Source organism: Anolis sagrei, chromosome 5 (genome assembly GCF_037176765.1).
Source record: "Anolis sagrei isolate rAnoSag1 chromosome 5, rAnoSag1.mat, whole genome shotgun sequence".
NCBI lineage: Eukaryota > Metazoa > Chordata > Lepidosauria > Squamata > Dactyloidae > Anolis > Anolis sagrei.
In genome coordinates this window covers 178,159,000-178,177,150 of record NC_090025.1, presented here as the reverse complement: position 1 = coordinate 178,177,150, position 18,151 = coordinate 178,159,000, and the positions used below count along the sequence as shown (strand labels likewise).

General features: G+C 39.5%; 1 protein-coding gene across 1 annotated transcript; it reads right to left on the bottom strand.

Moving 5' to 3' along the window:
• Positions 1 to 3,345: 3,345 nt before the first annotated feature.
• CCDC77 (coiled-coil domain containing 77) lies at positions 3,346 to 17,446 on the bottom strand. The gene is given in 12 exon segments (XM_060776743.2): positions 3,346 to 4,338; positions 6,287 to 6,439; positions 6,538 to 6,663; positions 8,604 to 8,949; positions 10,001 to 10,149; positions 10,618 to 10,712; positions 10,984 to 11,053; positions 11,962 to 12,058; positions 13,592 to 13,734; positions 15,482 to 15,680; positions 16,856 to 16,915; positions 17,271 to 17,446. Coding segments are annotated over 12 exon segments (1,761 nt in total). The 3' UTR covers positions 3,346 to 4,191.
• Between the last annotated feature and the right edge of the window lie 705 nt (positions 17,447 to 18,151).

Genomic DNA, 18,151 nt, shown 5'->3' with positions numbered 1-18,151 from the left:
CAAGATTGAAAAAATATGCAGAATTGGATATATGTGAAAATAATATTGTATTCAAGATCAAATTTAGAATTATTAATTTAAAAAAGGACTTGGAAGTCCCTGAACAACCTCAGAAGTGGAGTGGACAGATCAAAAGACAAACTGGCAAAATTGAACTACGTAAAAGAATCATCCACCTTGTGCCACTGTGGAGCAGAACAAACTCCATTTCTGTATGCTTGTCCACAATGCCCTGCCTCATGCACAGAGGTAGAATTGTTTAAAGCTATAGACAATGCGGTCGCTGTTGCCTGGTTTTGGTCAAAAATTATTTAGCCGGTTGTGCTCCTTCTATTTTTATCAGTTTTATACTTATGTATGCAATGCTTTTGACACAAAATAAATTAAAAAAATGAAAAAAAGAAGACAGAGTTAGTATAGTAATTGGAAATAACATCTCACTTATGTTTAACTTAGGGTTATTGGTGTAGCGTTTAAATGTATTTTACAATTTATCATCTTTTAGTTGTACGAACATGTATACTGTCACGCTCTGATTCTGTACAGTCTGACTGCTGCTCAATGTTGTCTAAACTGTATATGTTAAATTGTTGTTGTATATGTTAAATATAGCAGAATCTTTACAAAGGCAGGATTAAATATATTTCCCTCAGAGCTCCTAAGAGGCAGATTGTCTGGAATTCCTTACTCCCAAAGACTATGCCCCTGTGGAAGGAATGTAATAGAAACAACTGAATGCATTTTATTATAGTGCCGCTACTACATAGTGCAATATAGCCAACTTTTATATCCAGTACTGTCCCGCATGACCAGCCATCCCCCGCAGAGGATTGTTAGTTATCTTTTAGAGGACAAGTGCCACAGGGTGACTTTCATAGTGGCAAAATTCCTCATAGTGGCAACAAGGCTGAGAAAGCAACTAACCTCCGATAAGGGTATTACTTGAAACCATGTAGATGTATCTTCTACAATGGACTTCTTCTGAGATGGGAGAATTCATGACTGTTGGTTTTACTGATGGGTCTATGGACCGTAAAAAATGTTGTTGTATATGTTAAATAATAATTTATTAAAAAGAAAAAAATGTGTGATCCTCTTCTTTGAAGGCTCTAATTCAAAATTAGGAATGTTTTTCCTTGCTTTGAAATGTTACACCAACATATTGGAAGATTGTGTCATCATTCATTACCACTTTATTTTTTAAATTATCAGTGTACTTTATCCTGGTATTGAAAGAAGGTGACACATGGGACTTTGAGTGGATGTTAATACACATCCAACCATTAAAAATACTGCCTAATTGATTATCTAGTGTAGCGTCTATAAACTAGATTTTTTCCTTATATACCTATTATTTAAAAATATCTACTCTAGAAAAATATTATTTATATTCCAGCCACTGGATAGCCTTAAATTATTTTTGGCATTTATATTTTAACATAAGAATTGCAAAAAATAATTAAAAAATAATTAAAAAATAATAATTGCAAAAATTAATTTAAAAATGATTTTGTCATTTGGGAGTTGTAGTTGCTGAGATTTATAGTTCACCTACAATCAAAGAGCATTCTGAACCCCACCAACGATAGAATTGGACCAAACTTGGCACACAGTTCTCCCATGATCAACAGAAAATACTGGAAGGGTTTGGAGGGGAATGTCCTTTGGTTTTGGAGATGTAGTTCACCTACATCCAGAGACCACTGTGGCTTCAATAATGGATCTGGACCAAACTGTACATGAATACTCAATATGTCCAAATGTGAACACTTGTGGAGTTTGGGAAAAATAATATCTTGACATTTGGGAGTTGTAGTTGCTGGGATTTATAGTTCACCTACAATCACAGAGCATTCTGAACCTCACAAATGATAGAATTGGGCCAAACCTCCCACACAGAACCCCCATGTGGGCCACAGCAATGTGTGGCAAGACGGCTAGTTATTACTAACATTGCTATGGATTTTGAAGAGGCACAAAATACAGGGCAAAAGGGAGAAATGTGCTAAAGGGAAGGTGTGTCAAGCAAACCCTTGTTGGGGCTGTCTTCTATCTGAAAATGTATGTCTTCATTAGAAAAGACTATGGGGATCCAGAATAGGTCTCTACAGTCACTTATGCACCCACCATGAGACTCTATCCTTGGAAGACTATCATACTTGCCCACGAATGGTAACCTATGATGATATGATACATTTTTGCTTTACAGAGATAATGGGATAGACTAGACTCTTTCATTTTTTGCATTTTAAGCACCAGCACTTAACATTTCTTCCCACAATCCACAGGCATCTACCAACACTGCAGCACAGATTGTTGTTAATTTGATAGGCGTCTGCTCCATACAGTCTTATGTCGTAATACACTCTAGTCTTTAAGGAACAATCTAAGCAATGTTTTCTAAATTAAAAATGGTTTTAGTATCAATTTTAATATTGTTAAAATCTGAAATGGAAGTACACAAGAAGGCACTTCAAAAAACTATCAAGTATTTTGTTCTTTGGAGATTATCAAGATCTACACAGTAAATGCGCATCTACTCGGGAAATACTTACAAAGCAGTTGAAGCCAGATGAGAACAGTCTTGGCATATTGCCAGTAATGGGAAATCTCACATAACACATTTGCATTTCCAGTACAAACAGGTCTGCTTGCCTCATTTACATGAGCCTTCTTTGCCTTGTTAGATTTCTAAGTGCAAAATGTAGTCTGCTGTCCTTTCATTTTGCCTTTTTCAGCTTCCTAATCACTGTGAATTCTGCTCTTTTTAAAAGGCAGAAAAAACACTAACAGGCTTGTTAACTGCTGTCATTTGAATTGTTATGTTATGGAAATGTGCAAGGAGTGCTATATTTTGGCATCAAGGTGGCACAGCTATCTAAATATCCAGGTAGGAATCTGAGGAAGGGAGAACAAAGTCTCCTAAGGACAAAAAACTCCCAGAGAAACTAAGGGTTGGGTTGCTGTGAGTCTGCCGGGCTGTATGGTCATGTTCCAGAAGCATTTTCTCCTAACGTTTTGCCCTCACACATCAGAGGATGCCTGCCACAGATGCAGGCAAAACGTCAGGAGAAAATACTTCTAGAACATGGCCATACAGCCCGGCAAACTCACAGCAACCCAGTGATTCTGGTCTTCGACAACAAACTAAGGGTTGCTTGAAATCCTATGGATTCCCTAGACTGAGAAAACTTATTCATAGCAAAAGATATGAAACCAGAGTATGGATCATTTTGTGTGACATTTCCATGCACCTATTTTGAGAGCATGTGTGGGGAAACTGTGCACCTGCAAGTGGTGCTTTTTGCACAATTGGTGCACCTGCGAGTGGTGCTTCTGGCACAATTGTCACTGACATTATATTCTATGCATTTTGCTATACAGAAATGACTTTTCAGAGAAGAGAAAAAAATATCTTGTTAATAATGCCCCCAAGTTCCTGAGACTCATGATAGGAGAAAGAATGGTATATAGCCTGATCTGAGTTGTTCATATGGACACAAGAATGCAGTCCCAAACACTCTTTAAGCTAGGTAAACATACTGTCACCTTATGATTCTATCACTAAAGATAAAAATGTTTGCAGGACTATAATTCTAAACATAATTACATGGAGGCAAAATCCACTTAAAATTTATAGGTTTTGCTTTTAATTTTAGATTTGCCTAGAAGTCTTAAAATGCTCAGACTAACACCTGAAATCTTGCTTCTGATTCAGAGTATACAACTCTGGCATAACATCAGAAGTCTTCTTCTTCATACAGTGTTTCCAGTCCTGCTTTACAAGCTGTTGCAGGAAGAGATGTGGAGGATTCTTCCTTCTGCATAATAACTAATGACACTCAGAGCAACATGATTCACTCATCAGCTTTCTGGTGGTAGCTGCATAGTGTGACAAGAAAAACAATCCTCCAGCTACAGGCACTTGTGTGGGGAAATAAGAAATTACTCAATGACTCTGGCTCGATGTGTGCTTAAATTGACACTTGAAGAAGAGGAAGCCAAATATGAATATGTGTATTAAAAAAAGTAAAATAAGACAGTTTGAAAAAAATCTCTATCCCACATTAACTTTACAATAGTTCTTCAGTCCTGGAGCATAAAGAGCTATGTCGTAAAATCACAGGAAGCTACATGTTTTGACTGAAGGTAACGAGAAAGTGGTTGGAACAATGGCCTTTATATCACTACTCAGCAGACTCTTAACTCATTTTCCAGTCCATAGATTTTGGACTTTAAATTTCTCAGTTCCCCTTGAATCTTTTTCGTTCTCTTATTTCCCTGACGGACCTCTTGGAGAATTGCAAGGTCTTGGTCTGGCCCCACTGTCATTGCCACCTGAAAAGGGAGAAATAAAACAAGAAAAGAACAGGCAGATGGTTACAAAAGCAGGATGAGATGTCTCCAGCCCCCCCCCCCCCCCAAAAAAAAATCAGGGAAAAATTTGGAATCAAGTTTCGTTACAGTTAATTATTTTAACATTCATGTATTTGGAATTTACTTTGGAATATGTCATCAACAGTGTTCTTTAAGCAGGATCTTTCACTCAGAGCAGTTGAAGGCACTGGAAAATGAAATCTCTTTATATTATACTCAAATATTTCAATAGAATCACAGGGTTGGAAGAGACCTCCTGGGCCATCCAGTTCAACCCCCTGCCAAGAAGCAGGAAAATCACATTCAAAGCACCCCCAACAGATGGCCATCCAACGTCTGCTTAAAAGCCTCCAAAGAAAGAGCTTCCACCACACTCTGGGGCAGAGAGTTTCACTGCTGAACAGCTGTCACAGTTAGGAAGATCTTCCTAATGTTCAGGTGGAATCTCCTTACCTGTACTTTGAAGCCATTGTTCCATGTTCTAGTCCCCAGGGCAGTAGAAAACAAGCCTTCTCCCTCCTCCCTATGACTTCCCTTCACATATTTATACATGGCCCTCATGTCTCCTCTTAGCCTTCTCTTCTGCAGGCTTCATACGCCCAGCTCTTGAAGCCGCTCCACATAGGGCTTGTTCCCCAGACCCTTGATCAATTTAGTCACTCTTCTCTGGACATATTCCAGCTTGTCAACATCCCCTTTAAACTGCGGTGCCCAGAATTCCAGGTGTGGTCTGACCAAGGCAGAATAGAGGGGTAACATAACTTCCCTGGATCTAGACACTATACTTCTATTTATGCAGCCTAAAATCCCATTGGCTTTTTAAGCTGCCGGATTACATTGTTGGCTCATGTTTAACTTGTTGTCCACAAGGACTCCAAGATCTTTTTCACACGTACTGCTATCAAGTCGGGCATCCCCCACTCTGTATCTTTGCATTTCATTTTTTCTGCCTAAGTGGAGTATCTTGCATTTATCCCTGTTGAACTTCATTTTTTTGCTCCTGTCTTCTGAGGTACTGGCTATCCCTTCCAATTTAGTGTCATCTCTAAACTTGATGATCATGCCTTCTAACCCTTCATCTAAGTGATTAATAAAGATGTGGAACAAAACTGGGCCCAGGATGGGACCCTGCGGGACTCCACTTGTCACTTCTTTCCAGGCTGAAGAGGAAGAATGGGTGAGCATCCTTTGGGTTTGTCCGCTTAATCAATTACAGATCCACCTAACCATAGGGTTAATATGATCTTAATATGGTATCAGTATGAAGTCAACAGTGCTACAAGTTCCGTTGCCAAGGAATGCCACAATGGAGGTGGCTTTCTCCAATTTCCACATGCAGCTTATTGCTCCATTAATGGGACCCAGAAGGCCTCTTCAGTAGATCTCAGTTCTCAGGCTCCAAACAATTTAGGGCTGTAAGTTATTACCAACACCTTGGATTCAGCGTGAAATTAGCATCCAGCGTAAGTCCTTTGAAACTGGTGTTCTATACACTTTTCTGGGCAGGAATCCATCTGATGTATTTTGAATTATCTGCAGCTTCTGAATAGTTCTTCAAGGGAAGTCCCAACTACAGCAATTTGCAGCAATCTAATCAGAAGGTTATCAGAGCATGAAGTACAGTAGACTATTTTTATACATGAAAGGCTCAAATTGGTCAACCAGCCAATGAACATGTATTCTTGCCATATATTATTTTCACTTGCTATGCACAACCTTCTTCATATGGCAGGCAGCCATTAGGAGCCAGGCATTTTTGTTAGTGGCACCTAGGTTGCTGAATGCTATTTTAATTTTTAACTTGGCCAAACCCTAAATTCTGATAATGAGACATTCCAGAAGAATCACAGAAACAAATACTATTACAACTGGATCCCACTTCTTTCCTTTTGGTTCTAATGGCAATTACCTTGAAAAGTTGTTTTTCAACATCCTTCACCCTTTGTCGAAGTAATTTAATGTCAGTCTTGAAACCTTCCACCTCCATGGCACGCCGTTTTTCTAAAGCCTCATAGCGCTGGTTCATCAGCTGTAGGCGGTTCCCCATCTTTTCTGAGCGTTCCTGCAAATGTCAAAGCAAACATGTTTTAGGAGGGGGATAGATAGCCCATGTAGACAGAGGCTCCAAAAAATGGTGTCAAGAGGCATCCAAGGCATTACCTTGAAGATCTCTCGCCCCACATCTCCTTCTTCCTGAATCTTGGCCAGCTGCTCCTCCAGGGAAATACATTGCTCTCGGTACATATTTGTCAAACGTTGCTCCTGTGCTAATTGCTCCTGTAGTCTCTGGAAATGAGATTTTAAAAAACTAGGATTATGTGGTGCTATAACCAGTGTTTTGTGTACAATTGCTTTCTTTCTTAACAGCAGCACAATGACAATTGGGCCATTGAATAATTAATTATATGACATAGATAGGTACCACAAGGAGCATCCTGATGGATGCTATGTTACGGTTGGGTGCCTTCCATAGTTTCCAAACTGTGGCAACCATAAGGTGAAACTATCATGGGGTTTCTTAGCAAGACACAAACATGACAGGTTCGGAGAGGGGTTTCCTTTGCCTTCTTCTGAGGATGGAAGGGGGTGACTTTTCCAAGGTCACCAGTGGGTTTCCCTGGCCAAGTGAGGATTCAATCCCTGATCTCCATAATCGTGGTCCAATGCTCAAACCAAACCACTAGGTCATGCTGCTTCCTTTAAAAAGTGAGTGGCTCAAAACAGTGCCAACATTCTCAAACAATGTTCTAATTGCAACCCATTAAAGATGTAAACAATCAACAGGCATGGAGCACCAAACTGCAGGACTCTCAGTATTGCATTCTGGATTGAACAAGACATCAAATGCAGGTGGAAGTTATTATATTTAGCAGATATTCAAACATAACTTGATGCTATTATATAATATACTGATTCTAATAGTTGATGTTGGCTGCACAGTTCACAAATCAATCATTTGAAACAATATTGATGTACCCTGGTATTTTTAGATCTGAGAATGAACAAAAATCTACGTTTAGAGATGAAATCTCAACTGTACAGCATGTATGGATTTCAGGCCATGGGACAACAGATTCACAGTTTTCATATCCTGCCTAAAATCTGTCTTTTTGTTGTTGTTTAAATGTATACCTTAGCTCTGACAGCCACTCTGGAATATATGTCTAGACATGATTTTAAATGGTTCTTCACTTACTATTTTTGCCTTACAAATTCTATTTGCCTAAATTTATTTATTATTTATCGTGTCAGGAGCAAACCAAACAGTTGTATTGTATTTTTTAAAAAACAAACACACACACAAAGTTTGCAAACTTGGCATTCTTTTAAATGTCCTTTTGACCAGTAGCTGACCACTTGGAGCACCTCTGGTGTTGCTATAAGAATACCATTGTGCATGTGGTAGGGCTCAGGTTGCATTGCAGCAGGTGGTCAGTGGTTTGCTCTTCTCCACAGTCACGTCATGGATTCCACTTTGTAGCCCCATTTCTTAAGGTTGGCTCTGCATCTCATGGTGCCAGAGCACAGTCTGTTCAGCGCCTTCCAAGTTGCCCAGTTTTCTGTGTGCCCAGGAGGGAGTGTCATTTGGTATCAGCCATTGATTGAGGTTCTGGGTTTTAGCCTGCCACTTTTGGACTCTCACTTGCTGAGGTGTTTCATCAAGTGTCTCTGTAGATCTTAGAAATCTTTTTCTTGATTTAAGGCGTTGGTGTGTTGGCTGATATCCAAACAGGGGATGGGCCAGAGATAAATGAACCTGGGTTTTGAGGAGAATTTTATAATCCCTTCCATCTTTTATCAATTCTTAATTGTACTCCAGTTTCTACCTTTCCAATCAGACTAAGCCTACAGCTTTGTCCCAGAAAGAACAGGGAAAATTATCTGTATCTTATTTGAAGCAAACAGTTACGTGTTTGTAAAGCCATTTCCAATATTATTTGGACTTCTTTCTCCCAAATCAGAGATCCACTTCTTTCATTCTTCCCAAGAGCTAAACCCTGTGAAAAAGCTACAACAAAAGTTACACTGCCCTAAGTGTACTGAGGAAAAGCATGATATGCCGAGACACTGTCTCCATCAGGATGCATACTACTCCCATTCATATTATTGAATAATTAAGAGGAAATGTTTCTAAATGCTGAAGTAACCCTAAAAAGCAGCACCTGTCCAGAGAAGATAGTGAAACATTCCATAAAAATACAGTTACTCACAGCAACTACTATTACCTTAATCTCTGCACCATATAGCTTATGGGATTCATATTCTGCTCGAGAAGTGGGTCTGGCATCCTTTCTCTGGTTTCCTTCTAGCGTCTTGCAGGAAGATGCTTGCTGACATGGACTTCTGCTGGCCCACTCATCTGGGCTACTGTCCAAACTCTGGCTGATGTCCACTTGGCCCTGACCATCCTCCCGCCGAACTCTCCTCCACTTTGCACCTTTGCTTTTGTCCAGCTTCCTTAGGAGGGCATCCTTCTCAGCCATCCAAGATTTCTCATTTGCCCGTGCATCAAACTTCATCTGGAGAAAATCTCTGGTGCTCTCATACAACATGTTCTGAGCTTTGTGATATCTAGAGAGAGGACAGTGAATTAATAACTGGTTTATTTCCCACCTACTCCATAACTCCCTCACAAACCTAGGTAGGAAATGGCCACAATACCTGCCACAGTTCAATAGGCATCAAGGGAAAAAAGATTTATCCTTGTTTAATACCTTTCGTGTAGGTAGGAACTTCATTGGGCAATTACGTCCTTGCTTTAGGACAGGAAATACCATGTGATGACTGGAAATATAACCCTGCATATTCAGGTAAAATCACTAGTCCATCTAAGTACAGAACATTTTATTCTAATTGGCAGAAGCTCTGAATGCCTGGCAGACAAGTGTTTGCAATAGATGACAGAGACTGAACCTGGGAACATGTATCCATACAAATTGAAGTGCTCCATCACTGAGCTATGGATCACACTCCCAAACAAAATACAGGGTGAATCCACAGAGAAAGCCATCCCTTCTGCACAGGAGTCCAATCTCTTGATGAGGAGTAGGAAAAGGATGGCTATGGAAGTAAAGTTTAAGTAATTTTCTGTTTGGAAAAAAAAATCAATCCCTAAGTCCTAAAATGGTCAGGATAGGGCTGAAAGAAGTGCCTCAACTGACTCCCTGCCCCTTAGGGTATGCTGGAAGAAATGCAGACTTCAATGAGGCATGTCCATTGGATGTGGCTCACCAAACTCCCTAGGGTTTCCTTAAGTCCCACCAATTGCCAGCCCCTGCCCAACATCATAAGTAAAAGTCCACTTAGCAATCCAGTATGCCATCAGTAGAACTATCCAGACAATAAGTTCTATATAATCACTCTATGACTGTAAACTACAGAGCAGTACAAGTATGATCATGGTGTTCCCGGTATGTCATCTGTCCGCCCCCCCCCCTTATTCTTGTTTTTAGAGACAGAAGATGCTGCAGAGCTTCTCACCGTATCAAATCAACACCAATCAACTCAGCGTATCAACTCAGCTATGACAAAGCTGAGCAGCACTTTCTCCACTATAACCATGTCTATTTTCTAATATGTATGCAGACTCTTCTCAGAGAAGGACATTATCCCTCCCACCTACTTTTCTGTAAGTTCTTTGATCTTATCTTGATCTCTCTGATGCTGGACTTGTGTTTCCTCTATGCGGATTCGCCTGTCCTCTAGTAGGGCTTCAGTCTGCTCCTTGGACAGCTTGGCCTGTTCCTCAAGCTGAGCCTGAAGAGCTTCCACCTTGATCAAGATAAAAAAAAGAGAATCTGAACCTGTGATCAAGTTCTCCAATAATTTTATCTGCTGTATTCTTAAAGGTATTACAGTGGGCTCTCAGTCTCCACTGGGGGTTGGTTCCAGGACCCTTCTATGGATTAAAAAAAAATCAATTGATGCTCAAATTAAGGCTCCTTTTAGAGTCTGTATTATAGAACCAAATATCTGCTACCCTGATTGAGAATTCTATGTATTTCAATAGAAATAAGCTGCACTAGAGATCAGATGAGTGATCTATTCAATCATCCCAGTTTATTCTTTAGTTTTTAGATTGTACTATTACCATTGAATCCTTGCTGTAAGCCGGTCTGAGTCCCTCTATGGAGATTGAGAAGATCGAGATATAAAAGTTTAAAATAAATAATATAATAAATAATAGTGTGAGACCTAATAAAACCCAGTAGCACAAAATCACATATAGTAAACAGTTACCTGTAATAAGAGAGTTTGATCATCTGTCACGTATCTATCCCCATTTTCTGGTTTCTCCCCTTTTGCTGTTGATTTTGAGGTAGAGCATTTAATTCCTAAAGTACAAATAAAAATGTAACTGATTAAATGTTCTGTCATTCTTTTCATTTAACTAACCTAGATCAGTTTTTCCCACGAGGAATCTTTCTAGGCCACATTGGTGAATATAACATGAAAAGTGACCTTCAATTCATATTATCCACGAACAATCACAGTATAGAATCATCAGAAGAAAGAGGCAAATTTGGTAAACTCATGTGTTTCTCACACATCCTAAAGATCTCTGAAAGCTTCAGACTTTGGTAAGAATTGTTATGTTTCCAATACCTGTTTTTAAAGCAGATTTATTTTGATCATGGAAATCTCTTTTCTTGATTGGCTTCTGAGGAATAGTGACCTGTAGGAATCAAAACAACTTGCTCATTTTGGGTCGAGAAAACAGAAACAATAAATGGCAAAGATGATAAAAGGAAATCATTTTTACAGAATATAAAGATGCAGCAGCATAACTTAAAACAGGACAGACAGCTTCAGCTTTCTTACACTAGAAGGCTTCATTCCACAACACTTTTAAACAGGAAGTGCAGGGTTTTATTCACTTTAGTCATCCAACATACATTACAACAATATTAATGCTAAGCCTGGTGTCAGATTTTTTTAAATTAAAAAAAAATCCTTTCTTTCTATCCCATAATTCTACCAATATTGGGACTCCAGGTAAATTAAGGCATCAGCTTGCTTCTTTGTTCAAGTACTGATGCCTTGGGACTGGGCCTCTGATGTGACAATGGATGTGTCCATTTGTGGTTAAGACACAGGTAGATTTGGATACACAAATAAGGTGGAATTATAGCTTAACTAACTGTAAGTTAACTTACATCTGCTAGCTTCAAAATGAGGAGGTAATACCAATTTATCAGATGTTCAATTTATAGGAGCATATAAGTTATTTCAAGACAAAAAGGGAAGCTAAAAGGAGTAACAAATCCAAATACTGATAAGGCCATAGGCTTTTTGAAGCAGGTATCTGAGAAAGGGAACTTTGCCCATGAAAGCTTAGTTTTCAAAGTATTACTATTTCAATTAATATAACTAAAAAGCCCTTTCTTCTGGCTGCATCAATACTGTGGAACAATTTGCCTGTAAAGGCTCAGATGCCTCCCTGTAAGGTGTTTGTCCACAACTCTGTGAAACACTGCTAGCTATTTGTCTGATGTGTTTTACAGAAAGATATAATGGGGAAAAAAGAAAAGAAAAATGTACAATTAAATAAAAATGTTTGTAGGTCCACTGAGACCACTTTACCTTGTGTGGTGGCTCTTTGTGAAAATAGGTGATTTCTCCATTGTCACTTCCGACTAAAGCCAAAAGGTGCTGGATTTTCTTTCTGTCCTCCAACTCCCTGGAATTCATTGAAAAGAAGATAGATAGACACACACACACACACACACATCTCAGTTGGAACAAAGACCAGTTGCAGTACCCCATTTTTTGATGTTGAATACAACAACAAATTACAAAAAGGTCAACTAACAATTGAGAACAAAGAAACAAATGTCTGTTTACATACACTGGAGGGGTTCCTTGGTCCTTCTGAATCTTCTGGATTACTCCATAAAGCTCATGAAAATTTACAGTTCATAAAAGGCACCAAAGCACAAATATTCCTAATATAATCATCTGTCTCCCTGCCCTTCATCTTAGAAATGTTATTTATTCTGCATGGAAGTGCAGCAGAATATAATGGGTCAACTATTAAAACACACTGCAGTGATAGCAAATAAATAATAAATGATGAATAACATTATTCTGATCCAAACTTTGACTTTCCAATATCATCCAGACAATGTTCAGATAAGACTATCAAAGGTGGAATGGTGACTGTTCAAAATGAGGATTATTTTTATATTACTTTTGACAAAGCACACCTACTGCCATTGTATGTAGTAAAAAAATCCTTTGAATAATTTTACAATGTTAGTATCAAAGCACAAATATAACAGAAATGCTTTGGACAACCTTCCTTGAACATGAATCTTGGTGTTGAATTAACTTTTCCATTTAGAAGTTATATGTAGCAGCAACTCTCATAATGAGACCTTTAAAACTACAGTTGCCTTGTTTTTTACTCGGGTTCTATTTTGAAATGGTCATATGACTGGTCAAATAAATAAATTATTATTATTATACAGTTGATGTATGAAAATGTATTTGGTGAAATCAACAAGCTGCATTACAGAAATAAGTTTTGAATCAAAATATTTAAATGTAATATTTGTTAAAACTACATATTATACGAAACAATATGGAACAAGCAGGGATGTCACAAATCTGTTTTGTTTAGAATAAATAAACAGGCATGTAACAGAAAATAACAATTGCTCTTAGTCCTAAATTTATACAAAAATATTTGTCTCCTATTCAGCTTTATGTTTCAATCTTGTTGACAAGAGTGAACCTGCTGGTAAGAGGGGCATAAATAGTGATCTATTAAGTCAGAATCTGCAAGGCATCATCATGCCGTCTGGTTTCAGTATTATTTAAAAACAACAGGACAGCATAATGAACCTGAGATATAGCTGTAGCAAAAAGATCAAGCAAGGTTGGCATAAAATAGCACAGCTGATGTTAACTTGCATTCACTGCTAACTTAAATCAAGCTACATCAAGAAAGGAAAGGAGAAGTAAACAATACAATGATCTGTCATTCATTTTATGCTCCGCATTTTTGTCTGAGATCTGTGCTTGTGCAACTAAAACAGAGGAATCATAGGCAAAATAGAGAGACAAAACGGAAGCATACTACTCCCACATTCAGATATTCTCTATACTGTTCAAACTTTATATCCACTTTTATGAAGCACACCTCCACAGACAAGTGGAACCCTATTTGCTTTCTTCAGTTTTCACTCTTGCACCAATCATGACAACAAACCTGATTTTCAGCCGATCATTCTCAGCATAAAGACGCAGCACATGCTCTCTCTCCTGGAAGAGGTAAACTTGCATGTCACTCAAAGCCTTCTGCAGTTCTGCAATTTCTTCTTCACGTTGCCGCATCTCCCATTGTAATTTGTGCTGTGTGGGGAAAAAATGGAAGCATGTCACTGAACACTTGGCAATTGAAGCAAAAGTAAAATAGAAACATGCAACTTCCCAGAATCAAGTGAGTCTTTAGTAACTTGTATGAAGAGCAAATGTAATCTAGGGAAGACATGGTAGTTTTGGCAGACTAAAATAGTTTTGTGAAGGTTCTCTGCACCCATATCAGTCTCACCCATTTCAGCTATTACCTCCCACCAGTTCTCAATCCTAGTCTTCACACTTGTCACCACTTTGAGTCCCACTCTTGGGAGAAAAGCAGGAGAAAAATAAATAATAATAATGGCAATTCTTCTCAGCATCCTGGATCAAACCATACTGGCTGCAACACCGTTCTGCTTCCTATTTTATGCTTCACTAGTGCAACGTATGCATAATGGGGAAAGGATTGTTAAAAGTACCACAGGTAGAAGGCATGTTTGCAACCTTCTAGTGCCATTTCCAGAAAGTGTTGGATACTAAGTGTAGGTATAAAAGCCAAGATATGATTATTTGAAAGAGAAATGAGGCATGATATTGCCAAATGACTTTATTGACATTTTCTCCCCTCTCTTTGTCCTGGGGAACATGGGTAATTTATCCTGCAGCAAGCTACATAACTCAAGCGACCAATATAAAAGATATGGTCTTGTGCACTTTGCCTCTCACTGTGCATACAAGGGCTGCCCTTGATATTGTGGGTATCTCCTCCTGCTGGCAAAGGAGGTGCCTTGAAGACAAGAAGAGCAACATTGGCCCACTGCAAGAAACTACCTGTGTTGCAATTTCTTCCCAAAAGGAGGGAATAGAAAGGAGATGAGAGTAACAAAACAACAAGGATGTGCAAGAGGCTGCAGGTTTAGGATTTACTTGTATGCAGCAGATACACATGTATGTTCATAGGCTTTGAGTTTCTTTGAGACATATGGCAGGCAGCTTATTGGCTGGAAAAGAACAAACAAGACTCTGGGTTGTTGAAAGTTTTTTCGGGCTATATGGCCATGTTCTAGAGGCATTCCCTCCTGACATTTTGCCTGCATCTATGACAAGCATCCTCAGAGGTAGTGAGGTGCTTGCATTCTCTGAGGATGCTTGCCATTGATGCAGGCGAAACGTTAGGAGAGAATGCCTCTAGAACATGGCCATATAGCCTAAAAAAACCTGTAACAACCCAGTGATTTTGGCCATGAGGACTGCACAATTTCCCTACTTATAGTAACTGCTCGTTCAAAATATTAAAGGTGCCTACCAATTCACCCATTTCCAGCTTCCTAATATCTACAGAGATACTTGCAGAACACCTCAGCAAAGAGGAGTCCAAAACTGGTAGGCTAAACCCTGGAACCTCATTCAGTGGTGGATACCAGATGAGAAACTCCCCTCTAGGAACACAGAAGACTGGGTGACTTGGAAGGAACTGAACAGATTGCGCTCTGGCATGAAATGCAGAGATAATTTTAAGAAATGGGGCTACAAAGTGGAGTCCACGGCATGGGAGTGCAGAGAAGAGCAAACTACAGACCACTTACTACAATGCAATCTGAGCCCTGCCACAGGCACAATGGAGGACCTTCTCACAGCAACATCAGAGGCACTCCAAGTGGCCAGTTTCTGATCAAAAAACATTTAGTATAACTTTGTTTGTGTTTTTTCTTTATATTATAACTGTATTCTCAATTCACTTCTGACATGATAGATAAATAAATAACCAATTTCCAGCTGGACAATAGCTTCCTTTTCCTACCTGTTCATCATACGTTGCTTTATATCTCTCTAGCCTTTTGACTAGTTCCTCATGCTCTTCATCAAACTCTGCAATCTTCTTTCGGTAGTACTCCAGAAGTTCCCGCGAAGGGCGGAGGTAGGCCAAGCGCTCATTGATTGAAGGCAGAGGAGTTGAATCCTTCTCTTTAGGAGATGGGGAACCATGGCTGGTGGCTGGCCTGAAGAACGTGGATGAACACAATAAGTTACTAAAACTATAAAAACAGCAAAATACAAAATAACTGTGTGGCCAAGCAATAGCATAAAAATACACAATTTGCTCATTTTTAACTGGATAACAAATGAGGGTCTGTACTAACATTTTATTTAACCATTTGAAGCTCCCTTTCTAGCTCTTAGTTTTGTAAAACATGTAGCAAACTAAAATCAGAACATTTGGAAGGGAGATGTGCCTGTGAGGGAATCATAAATCCAGATTTGGAAAAATTAAGAAGGCCCTCTCTGGCACGTTTTATTGATTTTTTTGAGGAAGTCTGCTCCTCTTTGTTAAAGATGAGGGTGCATGGAGGGTTATCAAAAATTCAAATGCTTAGAAGTCTAGCTGATGACATAAATATTATTTTATGGTTCAACAAGTCCCACTGAAACTACCAAATGTTAATGTACAAATTTGGAAACATAAAACAAAGCATTTCACCATTATTTTTTAACCTGGCCATTCCTTATCCATGAGCTGCTTAAACACGGTGATTTGTCACTCAGTTGAGGTTTTATTGTTTCTTATTTATGGTGCTTTTTGGAAAGTACTGATTTGTACAAACGATACACAGGAGTGGGTTGTTGTAGGTTTTCGGGTTCTCTTCCAGGAAGCAAGCAACCAGGCTTTGAAGCTGCAAGGCTATTCAATGCTAATCAAGGTGGCCAATTGCAACATTCATACTTGCTTCAAGCAGACAAGAGTTCTTTCTCCCACCCTGGACATTATATATCTGGACATTATTCCAGATATATAAACCTCACTTGCCTAGTTTCCAACAGACCTAAAAGCAATAAAGAGCAACATTCAAAAAGCAGGGGAATTCTAGACAAGAATCAACCAGGGCCAGCTAACACCTCCCAACAAAGGATTCCCCCAAGGCAGCAACCAACCAAGCTTTGATGCTACAAGGCCATTCCATGCTAATTAATCTGAGGATGTCTGCCATAGATGTGGGCAAAACATCAGGAGAGAATGCTTCTCGAACATGGCCATACAGCCCGGAAAACTCAAAGCGATACACAGGAACACAAAAATGCTATCTTGATGCTAATATGTTGCGGATCACAATATGCTGAGGATGACATCTACTCCAATATAAAGAAAGAGAAAAACCAATGGAGAAACATAACTGACCTTTTCGACACAGAGGGTGTTCTGGGAGGAGTAGTCATGGTCCTCAATTCCAGCTTCAATCTGCAACAATGTGAAATATAGTCTTTAGTGAGCAAAGACACACAGAAAGTGTAAACAGATCTTTAGTGAGATCCTGTTTCGAATTGATTCTGCTGTTTAGATCAGGCATGGGCCAGCTTGGGCCCTCCAGGTGTTTTGGACTACAACTCCCACAATTCCTAACAGCCTAACGGCTGTTAGGAATTGTGGGAGTTGTAGTCCAAAACACCTGGAGGGCCCAAGCTGGCCCATGCCTGTTTTAGACTGATCCTCATGCCTTGCATTCTCCCTTTTCCTTCCCCCAAACTTTCCAAAACTCAAGGAAACCCTTGCTCATAGCCTTCCCACCGCATTAACACCCAGCTGTCTACACTACCTGCAAGCACTGACTCGCTTTTGCTCCTTTTCCCGGGCGGCTGTGGCGGCTCTCAACGGAAAGACCAAACAAACACACAAACCAAAGGGCTTTATGAGCCAGCCAATCGCAAAGCGCGTAACAAATGGATCTGCCTTTCCTCCCTCTCGTCCAATCACAACTCACGATCCATGCATTTTCCCACCCGGCTTGCCTTTTAAAAAGTCCCTTTATGGGAAAGGAAGTTCTCAAGGTCTCCATTGAGATGTTTTCTCACACTAAGCACAGGCATCCTGAATCCAACAGAAAGTGATAAAGAGCAACACTAAAAAAGCAGGGGAATTCTAGAAGAGAATCAACAAGGACCAGCTAACACTTCCCAACAAAGGATTCCCCCAGGCAGCAACCAGCCAAGCTTTGAAGCTGCAAGGCCATTCAATGCTGATCAAGGTGGCCAATTGCAACATTCACAATTCAAATAGACAAAAGAGTAGATCGGGGGTCCTCAAACTAAGGCCCGGGGGCCAGATGCAGCCTTCCAAGGTCGTTTATCCGGCCCCGCTCAGGGTCAACCTAAGTCTGAAATGACTTGAAAGCACACAACAACAACAGCAACACCCTTATCTCATCAGCCAAAAGCAGGCCCACACTTCCCATTGAAATACTAATAAGTTTATATTTGTTAAAATTGTTCTTCATTTTAATTATTGTATTGCTTTAAGTGTTTTTTTGCACTACAAATAAGATATGTGCAGTGTGCATAGGAATTCATTCATGTTTTTTCAAATTATAATCTGGCCCTCCAACAGTTTGAGAGACTGTGACCTAGCCCTCTGTTTAAAAAGTTTGAGGACCTCTGGAGTAGATAGATATAAATGGGTTGTTGTAGGTTTTTTTGGGCT